Consider the following 13,249-nt stretch of genomic DNA (forward strand, 5'->3'; position numbering starts at 1 on the left):
TGGTACTTAGGGATGATCACTTATAACTTAGTTCAACCTTGGCTCAAGCAAATATTTTCTTCTAAGTTAGGTTTAGCTTAGATCTACACCACACCCATAGTATAAATTATTGATAAGATAATTAAATTTTAATAGGTTTTATTAGGGTTGAGCACCATTCGGTTAAAACTAAAAACCAAATAAAAAATTTTGGTTTCTACTTTTTTTCGGTTTGATTTTTTCAATTTTTGGTTAAATCGGTTTTTGGTTTTAGTTTTTAGAATTAGAAATTCGATTAACCAAATTAGTCAAACTTTCTATTATTATATATAATATGTAACATATAATATATAATATATTATACATATTAATTTATAATATAATGAAAATTGATTTCATAATATATAATATATGTTATTATATATAATAGAGTATATATTATTAAAATTTGGTTTTAATCGAAATAACCAAAATTTCCAGTTTTAGCTTTGGTTTTATTTTTTTAGTTCAATTTTTAAAATTTCTGTTTATTCGGTTCGACTTTTAACTGAATAAACCAAATGCTCACCCCTAGGTTTTATCTAGCAACTATTGAAAAGTAGTATTGATATGATAATTGAAATTAATAATAAAAAAGTAACAAATCGGTTATAACTTAACCTAACCCAATTAGATCTATAAATTTCCAAGCTCAAGCAACTATTTTCTTTTGATTTAGGTCTAGTTGAGATATGCACTAAGCCCACACATTATAGGGATAATCAGATTTGAAGTCTAATTAGGTATCAAACTTTTGGAATCCAATAATGTATTTAGTGGATATGGCCCAATCTAAACAACATCTAATAAGCTCAACTTGGAAGTTATATACATATATGGTAAAAGTTATTATATAATATGTGGATAACAAATTATATATATATATATATATATATATATATATATATATATTAGACTAGAATTAAATAAAATTTTTAATTTGTAAAAACTTAATAGTTTTATAATTAACATGGTCAATCCTGTAAGCCTATACAAATATTATTACACTTAAGGTGTGGGATGGGCTAGGCCAAACAATCTTAAAAACTACTAACACACTATCAAAATTTATCCTAAAATTTGTAATTTTTTGGTTCATCGTGTTACACAATATGGGTGGCCCATCCCTCATAGTTCCTTTGGTTTCAATATTATCTAAAAATAGTTAAAAAAACTTAAAAATAATAGATACATGAGTTGCACTTGGTTTGATGACTTTGGTCCAATCCAATTACGAATATTACAATGCATGCAACTTGGGTCAATTGGGTTAGAATGAGGATCAAACTAAGCCTAATCTGAAGTCTTAAACCCTGAGTTTGGACTTACATTAATTTAGTTAATGACTAAAAAAGTTAACTAAGACTAATTTAATTATAATTATAAACTAATTTTATAATATTTATTGATATTTAATTATTTTAAAAATATTTATTATTTCACTTTATTTGATACATCCCGTGCATCGCACGGGCCCCGCTAGTGTATGGCTGTATGCAAAAGCACCGGATCGAAAGAAAGCCAGTACGCCCTAAAAGTTAATTGATCTCTGCGGTTCGTATTGCACGGGATTATGATCGAACGGTAAGTATTTTATTTATTAAGTAATAAGCCAGTACGCACTAAAAGTTAATATACTCTCACCTGAAAGTATCACGTGACTCGTGTGACGTGTCCCCCCTCCCCCCACACACGAGTAGGAGAAGAGAGGTGTCACGTGTTCAAGCCCTAACGATCCCGCCTTCTAAAATCCAAAGTCTTTATTTCTTTTGAAATTCATATATTCCATTTCTTATTTATTTCTCCCTCTCCTCTCTCTCTTCCCTCCATTTCTTTCCCGCCTCTATCTTCGTCCTTAAAAACCCATCCGCAATCTGATCCTGCATTCCTCTCTCTCTCTCTCTCTCTCTCTCCTGCGCGGCTTTCTCTCCTTTTTCCCAGTCTGCTCTTCTCTGGCACATCTCAGTCGTCATGAATCGAAGGGTTCGAAGCCTCTCCAGATCAGCAGCGAAGGGAGACGAGGGTTTCTATAGATACCTAAAACCAGGAGCACTCGCTCAAATCAGGGATTCTAGAATAAGTGCCAGATGCCAACGACTCGATTTACAAGCTCAAATCTCTACCTACCGATTCACTTCGTCTTTATCGTCGTCGGTGTCGACTGGAAGCAGCATCCAAGCTCAGATCGCGACGATCGATGGCTTCCCTTGTTTTGGTAGGAGAATACACAGTCCTAGATGTCCGCAGAGGAAGAAGCTTGTTGCTGCTAAGTCTATTTTCTTTTTGAGCTCGAATCCTTCTAGTCCGGTGTCAGACTCGCTCGATCCCCTAATGGATGTATTGAGTACTGATCTTCTTGTTGTTCATTAAATAAATAGTTAAAAATGTGCAATGAATCCCATTTTTTCTGTAGATTCGCCTCCATTGAAGGATCGCTGCAATAAATCACATTCTTTTAAACGATTGACATGCGCATAAAAGAAAAAACAAAAATAACAAGTAAATCTGAAATGAATAACCTAACATTCGGCCTTTCTGTATTCAGATTAGAAGTTGTATATTGTAAGATCGGTTTTGTACTCAAATTTTCTTTAGCCTGGAAACTCTTTCTAGTTCTACTCAAGCTTTCAGTTTGGTGTTTGATTTCTTGAAACCTTCTGTTTATATCACAAGATTTTGTTCCCGTGTTGAATTGTTGCTTCTAGGCTCTATCTGAACGATGGAGGTGAAATTAGCCCGGTTTCAGTTTCCTGCCTTTGAATAGAATTTGTGTTTGTTTCTTTTTCCCTTTTAGTTTTCCTTGCAATTCTTTTCTTCTTTATTTGGGTTTTCTATGGGAAGCCATGGTTAGGTTAAATCTGTAATTAAGAATTAAACACTTTGAAGTGAATCCTTATTTTATAGATCCGATGCGAACTCCACTCATTAGTTGTTACAAAAATAAGGATTTTAGTTTTTTCCCTTGTCACCAACCATCAATTTGATGTTTGGTTGTTGCGTTTCATACTTTCATTTGCAATTTCCTCGTAGACCTTTTTGTTCTGCTGATGAGTTCTTTTGGAAAAAGGGCCTTTTAATTGAACTAGGTTTTCCAAAAAAGACCTTATTAATTGAACTAGGTTTTACAAACAAGATTCATCTGTTGGAGTTAAAGGCCCTACTTCAGTGAAAATAAAATTCTATCTTTTTGACTTGGGCTTCGTTCAACTCTTCTGTTTGTTGAGATTTATTAGCCAAGCTTAATTCTATTTGAGGTGTTTGTCTTGGATATAATTACTCTTGCTTCTAGGTGTTAAACTCCATTAGATCCTACTGCCTTTTTCTACTCTGAGTTGACTTGACTAATTCCAGCTTTTTGTTCATGGTCTAATTGCAATTGGTAACAAATTAATATGCACTGTCGGTGATTAATAATTAGGTAGATAGAATGGTGTTTTATTGCCTGGATGGATATGAATAGAACTTATTAAGTTGTCTATTTATTAATTGCTATGCATCAGACTGGTATATAGTATACTAACTTTATTTATTATCTATAGTAATTATGAAAATGTTGATTTCTCTGTATGTGCAATTGAATGAATTGAATAAGGTCTCATGTTGGTCATTGGGTTATTGATTTATACATAATTTCCTTCATGTTGGGTTCGGTTGTGATGTTGAAATTGAGGGTTTGCTTGAACGTCTGTTGGATGGTTTGTATATGTGCAATTTAATGAATTGAATAAGGCCTCATGTTGGTCTTTGGGTTATTGATTTATACATAATTTCCTTCAGGTTGGGTTTTGTTGTGATGTCGAAACTGAGGTTTTGCTAGAACATCTGTTTGATGGTTTGTATAAGATTTAATATTGGTCTTTGAATTACTGATGGATTGATAATTTTTCTGTTTGCGGGTTGGTTTAGAATTAGTATACTTAACCAATGCATTTCTTTCTTCGTGAACCCCCAATCATCTCCATGCTTCTCATCCTGTGTTTTCTTGAGTGGGTGTTGGACAAACAGCAATCTGAACGTATTGCGCTTTCTATTCCAACTGGTGAAAACTACTGTAAAGCCCCTCTGCTTCTTGCACTCATGCACATGCATTGACACAAGCAACTAAAACAAAAGACTATTCTTGTTCTACTTTTCTAAATCAGAAAAGAGTATTCTTATTCTTATTTTGGCTGATTCATTTCCATTCATGTTCTTTTAACTTCTAATCAATGATGGCTTTGCAGAAGGGTGGCTTAGTAACTTGTCCCTTTTTAAGGATCTTCATTGTATGCAGATGGGAGTAGGGGAATTTTTAACCATAAAACCCTTGCCACGTGTTCTTCTATGTACTTGTCTATGAATGAAGTAGAGAATCCATGGTGTACCTCCAGTATCTCTCAACCTATGATGACAGGAGATGGAAATGTAATTGCAGAGAAAGGTCGACAATAGCAATCCTCAAGGCTCCATTTTTTCTAATGCAAAGTGGGCATAAAACCATTCAGACAAATATTTGAGATATTTTCTCTCCTTTTAAGCATTAACATCAAAACAAAGCAAAGTAGAAGAGGTGGAACATGAAGTTTACAATTGCAGCCTAAAGGAAAAAAAAGTTGGAAAGCCATAACACATCAAAAGGTTATACTTTATAGCACAAGTGCCTTACAATCAAAATGATTTTGGCCACTAAAGTTATTTTCCTTGTATTTTTTCTTCTGATCATTTAATAAGGTTCTCTTAGCTAAAAATTAAAATTACGCTTTAGGCCAACTTTTCAGGGGTAATTAAACAGTTGGAACTTGGGAGTGCTGAAGTGTTGTCTTTTATTACAAATTCCAATTTGGGAGAGTGATATATGGATTATAAAATAAAATGACTTAAAAAGAATGTTAATATATAGGATCTCTTACTTTTGAGTGTACTTTATAATATTAAATATGTTTATATTTATATGTAAACTAATTTTAATAAATCCCACATATATAAAATATGTCATTTTCACATGTAAGCCTAATCTATTTCACAGAATTTTTTGTTAGGTTTTTATGCAGAACTTTCCATTTTGCACTTAATCACCTATGCTATGTAATTTCTTGGTACAAATACAATTGTAATCCATGTATCAACTTGTTATGTTTAGAATCTGAAAAGTTACGTAACATTGTCCTAGAGAGGAATAAGATTTTGATTTTGACAATTTTCTTGCATATCTTAAGTTACTTAACATTGTCCTAGAAGAGTGGGTCTCTGAATTTTTCTTGGTTAATTGATGTTCTGCCCAAGGTTTGAAGTATCAGAAAGGCAAATTTATGAGGCTTATTGGGATATGCCTTGGGTACATATGGATATGAACGAAAAATTAAGATATGCATAGAAATACATGGAATTGTTATAAATATTTCAATAAATCATAAATAAACTTCAGTATCACTAAATATAAGGCATAAATGGGCTATTTATGCATAAACATAACATGTTTTAGTGGGTTTTATGACAAAAACATATTATAATCAGTATACAGGAACAAAAACATACTATTTAATAGAGTACTCAATTCAGTTCCAATGTGTTTGCTTGTTTTATTCTAAAAGTTAAATTAAAATTAATAAAAGTAAATATGTAATAGAAAAATTGAATGGGTTTATGGACATAATAGATCAAGTAACTATTTTGCATGTTTCATTCTAATTTTCTAAAAACTAAATAATTATTTATTTTTATTCAAATAAATGTTTTGGATGTTTTATTCTAAATACTAAATTAAAATTAAGAAAAGTAAATATGTAATAGAAAAATTGAATGGATTTATGGACATAATAGATCAAGTAACTATTTTGCATGTTTCATTCTAATTTTCTAAAAACTGAATAATTATTTTATTTTATTCAAATAATTATTTTAGATGTTTTATTCTAAATATTAAATTAAAATTAAGAAAAGTAAATATGTAATAAAAAAATTGAATGGATTTATGGACATAATAGATCAAGTAATTATTTTTCATGTTTCATTCTAATTTTCTAAGAACTGAATAATTATTTATTTTTATTCAAATAATTATGTTGGATGTTTTATTCTAAATATTAAATTGTAATTAAGAAAAATAAATATGTAATTATTTGAATAAAAATAAATAATTATTTTGTATGTTTTATTCTAATTTTCTAAAAACCGAATAGTTATTTATTTTTATTCAAATAATTATTTTGCTTGTTTTATTCTAAAAATTAAATTAAAATTAGGAAAAGTAAATATGTAATAAAAAAATTGAATGGATTTATGGACATAATAATCATATAATTATTTTGCATGTTTCATTCTAATTTTCTAAAAACTAAAAAATTATTTATTTTTGTTCAAATAATTATTTTTTTTATGTTTTATTCTAAAATTAAAATTAAAATTAAGAAAAGTAAATATGTAATAGAAAAATTGAATGAATTTGATCTATAGGCATTGTAGATCATCCATAGATTTACATCATACTCAACCTATAAGGTTAAATTACATAAAATTAAAGATATTATAAATATTTTTTATTCTAAAAATTAAAAAAATATAAAAAAAATCAATTATTTATAAAAAAATTCAATTGATCTATGGACATGGTGGATCATCCATAGTTCTACAACACACTCAGCCTATAGGGTTAGATCATATAAAATTAAAGAAATTATATTTATCAATTATTTACAAAAATTTTCAATTGATCTATGGACATGGTAGATCATCCATAGATCTACAACATAGTCAGCCTATAAGGTTAGATCACATAAAATTAAAGAAATTAAAATTATATATATTTTATTTATTCTAAAAATAAAAAAAATAAAAAAATCATTGATCTATGGACATGGTAGATCATTCATAGATCTACAACATAATCAACTTTTAGAGGTAGATCAAAAGAAAAACCTAAAAATTTCATTTTTTTTTTCAGATTTTTTATTATTCTGAAATTTCTTCAAATATTTACAAAGATTTACATATAGCAGCAAAATAAGTGGGATTTTTCGCACAAGAATAGTAGATCAATATACATAAAGATGTTTTCAAGCATCCAAACTAAAAAGAACCCAAAAACATTGGCTGAAAAATGTAAAAAAATTTGAAAAAACATCATATTTTCGCTATTTTTTAAACAACCTTGAAAAACTTGTTGAATATTTCAATTTTGTAGGTGTTTTAATGGGTTTTTTTTTTCTAGATTTGAGTCTCTAAGAATGTAAAGAAAGTTTTTGGAGGGTTTGGGGAAGAAAGAGGGCTTCTGAAATGGGTTTAGAAGCCCCTTTTCGAAGGCTATTCTATTTGTAATAGTGAATTCATTGCGTATTGGCTGAAACATATCGAAACGAGCCAATACTGTTTTAGCACGACGAAAAGAGACGGTACCTTCAATTTAGGACCGTCTCTCGTGCCGGTAAGTTGAAAAACCGATACATATAAGTCAATACATGACAAAATTTTAAACCTTGGTTTTGCTTGATCCTATGCATGTGGATTCGATAGAGTTATCGTTTTAGGGGGTGTTTGGTTTTGTTTTGAAATAAAAACAAAACAAAGCCATGCTTTCGAATATCCCCTTAGTTTCTCTTTTCATGAAATATAATATTAGTTCTCTTAAAAAAATAAAAAATAGTGTCATTTACTAGATCCCCTATAGTTTTATAGATTTACTTAAACCAACCCTATATTTTGCATTTTATTAAAACATCCATTATAGTGTGCAACATATTCAAGGTTCAAAGTATCGACACGTAACGACCCGTATTGGCCGATACATATCATTCCGGGACCCCTCTGATACGCCCCTATAGTGGGTGTATTGGGGGTCTGACTGGTTCAGGGTGTGGAGGAGGCCTAAACCGGCTCCCCTGAAACAATTGTGGAAAAAAAGCACTAAAAAGCTGAATCGATTCGCCAGATACACCCATACCAACGTATCGATATTTTGAACCTTGAACCTATTTACTTAATTGATCTTTAATTAAGAACTATTTGTTTTGCCATCTGAAAATAGTAGCATGATCACCTAAACTAAGTGGGAAATGTTGAAGGGCATGAACCCATGATTGTTTATTCCAAAAATATCCCTAAACTTAGTGAAAAATGTTCAAGGGTATGGGTCCATGGTTGTTTATCTAAAAGTACCCCTAACACATTTTTGTATAGAAAATGAAATTGACCAAATAGAGAAAAATAGAGTGATCTATGTCAAGGTTCAAAGTATCGATATTGGCCGATAATACACTGGCGTATCAACTAGTATCGATCCTTTTTTTTTTTAACTTTTACTTATTTTTCGATTTTAGTTCAAAGGAGCTGGTTTAAGTCCCGACTACCCTCTAAACCTGGCCCTGACCCGATACAACCCCTATAGGGCGTATCGGGAAGGGTTCAATACGGCTCGTATTGACCGATACATAACGATTTTTTAAACTTTAGTGTGTGTTTTATTAGGGGCAAAAATGACATTTTTGCTTTTAAATTCTTTTGATTAAATTTAGGTAAATTACAAAGACCCCCCTGTACTATGACCATGAGACAAAGACCCCCGTTAGCCTTCCGCCGAAATTTGCCGTTACAATATTTTTTAATTCCCATACTACCCTTGGAAGAAAAATATTGTTCATCTTCCCCGACCTCAAGATACACGAATAGCAGCGACGACAGACTTTCGAAGTCCTCCCTTTCTCTCCCCCGATCTCTCTTCATCCCCTTCCCATTTTTCTCTGGTGCATAGGCTAAGTTCGGTTCTTTGTTCTGAACAAGCCGTTTCGTATAGAACGGTCGTGGCTTGTTCTCTATATTCTCTATTCCCACTCATACAAGGCGTCGATGGCTAGTTCTATACGAAAAAAAGGGGAAGCTGCAAATCAAAGAAAATCAAACCCCACATAATTAAATTAAAAGAAAAAGAAACAAAACCTCCAATGCGTATTGGAAATGAATTCAAGGTGTTGGTTGTTGTGGAGAAAACGATTAGAACCTATTGGGATTCATGATTAACATCACACTAATAATTTCAGTGGATTGTCAGACCATGAATTTCATCGTCACCTCGTCTTCCCCCAACATCCATCAACACACCATTAACCAGTGTTTTGAAATAAGGAAACTAAAGAAAGTGGAGAACAATCAGAAGTGAGGGAGAACATTTATTTGACTGAAGCAATTGCCAAAATTTATTATGAAGGTTAGAGTAGCCACCGTGTTTTCCTGCTGAATGTTTTTTTTTTTTATTTGGAAACTTCTAGCAAAACGTTCTCCACTCTAACCTTCAGTCAACTTCTGCAATTGATGGCGCCAGCTTCTGCTATGAAGGAACGGCTATTTGGGTCGTGCTTGGAGATGAAACGAAGCTCGGAGATCGCCTCAGTTTGTTCTGAAACGGAACTCAATCTCTGCACGAGAGAAAAACGGGAAGGGGAAGAAGAGAGAGAGGGGGGACTTCGAAAGTTTGCCGTTGCTGCTGTTTGTGTATGTGAGGTCGGGGAAGATGAACAATGTTTTTCTCCCAAGGGTAATATGGAGATTAAAAAATATTATAGGAAGATTTCAACTGAAGGGAGTCTTTGTCGCAAAACAAAGTATAAGGGGTCTTTGTCACAGACCCTATAGTACAGGGGGGTCTTTGTAATTTACCCTAAATTTATTTGAGTGGATGTTAAGATTAAAACTGTCATTTTCCACTTCATCTATTGGAATGTCGATTAAGTAAATTAATTGCAAACTGTAGGGGATGTTTTAATAAAACACAAATTATAAGATAGGTTTTAGTAAATTCATGAACCTATAAGAGTGTTTTAGTAAATGACCTTAAAAAATAAAAGGATGATCATCCCACAGTCCAAAGTGAAATAACTCATAAGTGAACCAGTTGCAGTGTAAGCTTTGTTTAAACTCCAATGTTATTTACATTGTTAGGGTTATGCTTTTAGGGCTGCCCTTTGGCGTACACTGTTTTGATAAGTGCGACGTACCCTGATACCCTTATTCAGTAGATATATCAGTTTTCATGGTCAAGTGGGAAAAATGTGCAATAGTTCTTTCATGCAAATGCTAAGTGGTCTGCTGTTCATTAGACAATTGCTATAAAGTCATCATTTTTTTTGGGTAAATTACAAAGAACCCCCTTTACTATGACTGAGACAAAGACCCCCTTTGTTTAGCCTTCCATTGAAGTCTGTAGTTGCAATATTTTTTAATCCCCATATTATCTTTGTAATAATTATTTCAACAATTGGAAAAAAAATATTATTCATCTTCCCTGACTTCATGATACACGAACAACAGCGGCAGCGGACTTCCGTTGATGTCCTCCCTCTTTCTCTCTTCTTCCCCTTCCCCTTCCCCGTTTTTGCATGCAGGTTCGGATCATTAAAGAAAGCTGCAACTAGTGGACATAACTGGACCCTACTCACCACTAGGCAAAGCAAGTTTCAGTCTCCATGAAATCCTTCTCCAAGAAGAACTCCAAGTTCGCTCTATCCAATCGACTATCAACAAACAATCCCCTCTGGGTTTGGGAGACTCCAAGACCAAAGTTACAATCAAATCAGCCCACCTTCTCAGAACATCCAACTACATTGTCAAATCGGACTGGGCACACCAAAACAAGATTTATGAGTGAACATGGACACCCGAAGCAACTTGAGTTGGGTCTGATGCCAACCTCGCCTGAATCAGTGCCCAACCCAGAAAACCCAGTTCCAAAATTACAGTTCAACCTCTTATCAGCAGCTCCAGAAGTAGAAGCAGGAAAGAAATGCTGATCTTTGCATTGTTGTTAGCATTCTCCACCTTGATGTAAGTGGGAATCAGGATTCGGCCTGACTCAATTGCATCTACATCCTCGATTAAAACCTCGTAGTGTTTCTTCAGTTCAGCAACAGTCTTACTTGGAATCATGGAAGCAATCTTCTCCCATTGGTCTTTTGAGTCGTCAGCAGGCTAAGTGCATTGCAATTGCAGTTTCGAACACCTTCTCCTCCTTTCTGCTCTGTCCTCCTACACTAGCCATGTTCGTTCATCTAGTACTGTTCCAATCAAGCTCAGTCTATACCAAACAATGTCGATGACAGATTAATTACAAGAATCCAGTTTCTTTCGTTAGCATGGCTATTTGGCTATGTTGGGATTCAGGGAGGGAAGAATGAAGGAAGGTGCTAAGGATAGGGAGATGGGTATCAGTGGAGATAAAGTTTTTAAAGACCACTTGGAAATTGAATCGATGGATCAGTTGTCATGTCAAGACAATACATATACTCTCTCTCTCTCTCGTGACTCTTTTTTCACTTACATAGACATAGTAATCATGGAGTGTGTAAAGGGGTGACTGATGAGGAGAAAATGAGAGCCAGAGAATCTTTCCAACAATCCAACTACCGCTTGTCGATTGGAGTCACAGCCATGAGCAAATCAATCAAACCTTTTATAAATTTGTGAATGTTTGGCTCCTCCTCTCACAGTCACAAATCAGAGATGGGTTAGTATCATAATGAACTCAGATCATAGTTGTTGTTGTAATTCTATATAATCATCAGATGAACTATAATTTTGGAGCAGTTGGTACAGGGTTGGCATCGGACCCAACTCAAGCTGCTTCCGGTGTCTATGTTCACCCAAAAATCTTGTTTTAGTGTGCCCAGTCCGATTTCTCTCCATTTGCAAGGAATGAAAAACAGAAGAAATTGGAAAGAAGATAGGGGAGGAGAGAAAGGGGAAGGGGAAGAAGAGAGATCAGGGAAGATGAACAATGTTTTTCTTCCAATTATCGAAATAGTTATTACAAGGGTAGTATGGGGATTAAAAAATATTGCAACGGCAGGCTTCAACGGAAGGCTAACGGAAGGGGGTCTTTGTCTCACAGTCATAGTATAGGGGGTCTTTGTAATTTACCTTTTTTGTTGCATATGCTGGACGTGGGCATTTGATGGTTGTTCACCATTCACCTCATTGTCATTAGCATTAACCTAAGAATAGACTTGTTCATGGGCCGGGTGGCCCGACGGGCCGGCCCAGCCTCCGGACGGGCTTGAACACGCAAATGAGCTCGCGGGCTTGACCTCGGACAAAAAGCCCGGCCTGCAATAAATTCGAGTTGGGCTCGGGATTTGCCAAAATAGCCCGGCCTGGCCCGACCTATAGACTAAACCCAAAAACCCTAATATCCTAAGTAACCCTTCTCATTCATCTCTTTCCACTTTTCCAGTTAGCCGAACTACCCTGCCTAGTGCCGAACCTCTCTTCTCTTCACATCCTCCTCACACTCTCAAGCAGTCGTAGAACCGGCGAACATTCACTGGCGCAACAACTCTGGTAGACCGGTGGCGAGTCTTCTCTCTCTCTCTCTTTTTCTTTCTCTCTCTCGTTCCTCTTCTCACTTCTTCTCTTTCAAATCTCAAACACTGGCAAGGCGGCAAACACAGGCACCAACGACGGCGGCGAGTCCTCTCTCTCTCAGATGCGAACTGACTCCACTTTTCACTGTCCAAATCGCATCTCACCACAAACTAAGCACCAACGGTGGCGGTGAATCCTCTCTCTCTCTCTCTCTCTCTCACACACACACACACACACACACACGGACTCGGCACCGACGAACACAATCACCGACGGTGAGTTCTTTCTTCTGTTAGGTCGGGCTTCGGGCTCGGGCCCAGGCTTCTGGCTTTTTATTAGGGCCGGGCTCGGGCCCATGTTATAGGCCCGTTGGTCGGGCCGGGCTCGGGCTTGGGCCTAAAAAAATCATGTTCATGAAGAGTAAGCCCGGCCCGACCCATGAATAGGTCTACCTAAGAAGAATGCTAAGTTTACGACATTTCAAAGATTATACGGTTCTTGGTAGTTCACAAGGCATGATAGAAATATAGGGCCCTTGGAGGATTGTAAACCAAAAATTTGGCAATCTGAATTGAACATAGGATTCTAAAAAATGAACATAGGATTCTTAGTCAATGGGAACCAAAATCCCATTGACCAACTTTCCCCCCTTTCAAAATACAGAAAAAGAACACCCCCTTCATATCAAGCTTAAAAAAATAAGCAATATTTGATTTTCAGATCTACCAAACAATGTTTCTTTCCAGCTTTCAGCAAGAGAGAACAATGGCATCCAGGTTTCATCTGCAACTTGTCTTTCTGAATAAAGAACAAAGTTTACCAAATAGAGTTGTTGCCCATATTTACTAGACTCCATCCAAAATACAAATATGTAGAAACTCTGCTCTTATTTTGGATGCAAACATGC

The 13,249-nt window shown here is 34.7% G+C and overlaps 1 protein-coding gene and 1 non-coding gene across 2 annotated transcripts; one reads left to right on the forward strand and one right to left on the reverse strand.

Annotated features, from left to right (window-relative positions):
- Nucleotides 1-1,823: 1,823 nt before the first annotated feature.
- On the forward strand, nucleotides 1,824-2,430 carry LOC104610941 (uncharacterized). Its single transcript, XM_010277810.3, has one exon. The coding sequence runs from the start codon at nucleotides 1,990-1,992 to the stop codon at nucleotides 2,386-2,388; it is 399 nt and encodes a 132-aa protein (XP_010276112.1). The 5' UTR covers nucleotides 1,824-1,989; the 3' UTR covers nucleotides 2,389-2,430.
- A 6,545-nt stretch (nucleotides 2,431-8,975) lies between these two features.
- Nucleotides 8,976-9,062, reverse strand: LOC148803950 (small nucleolar RNA snoR14). The gene has a single exon (XR_016081791.1). It is a non-coding gene; the product is annotated as a small nucleolar RNA snoR14 (small nucleolar RNA).
- Between the last annotated feature and the right edge of the window lie 4,187 nt (nucleotides 9,063-13,249).

Source organism: Nelumbo nucifera, chromosome 1, assembly GCF_055504915.1.
Source record: "Nelumbo nucifera cultivar China Antique chromosome 1, China Antique-T2T, whole genome shotgun sequence".
NCBI classification, from domain to species: domain Eukaryota; kingdom Viridiplantae; phylum Streptophyta; class Magnoliopsida; order Proteales; family Nelumbonaceae; genus Nelumbo; species Nelumbo nucifera.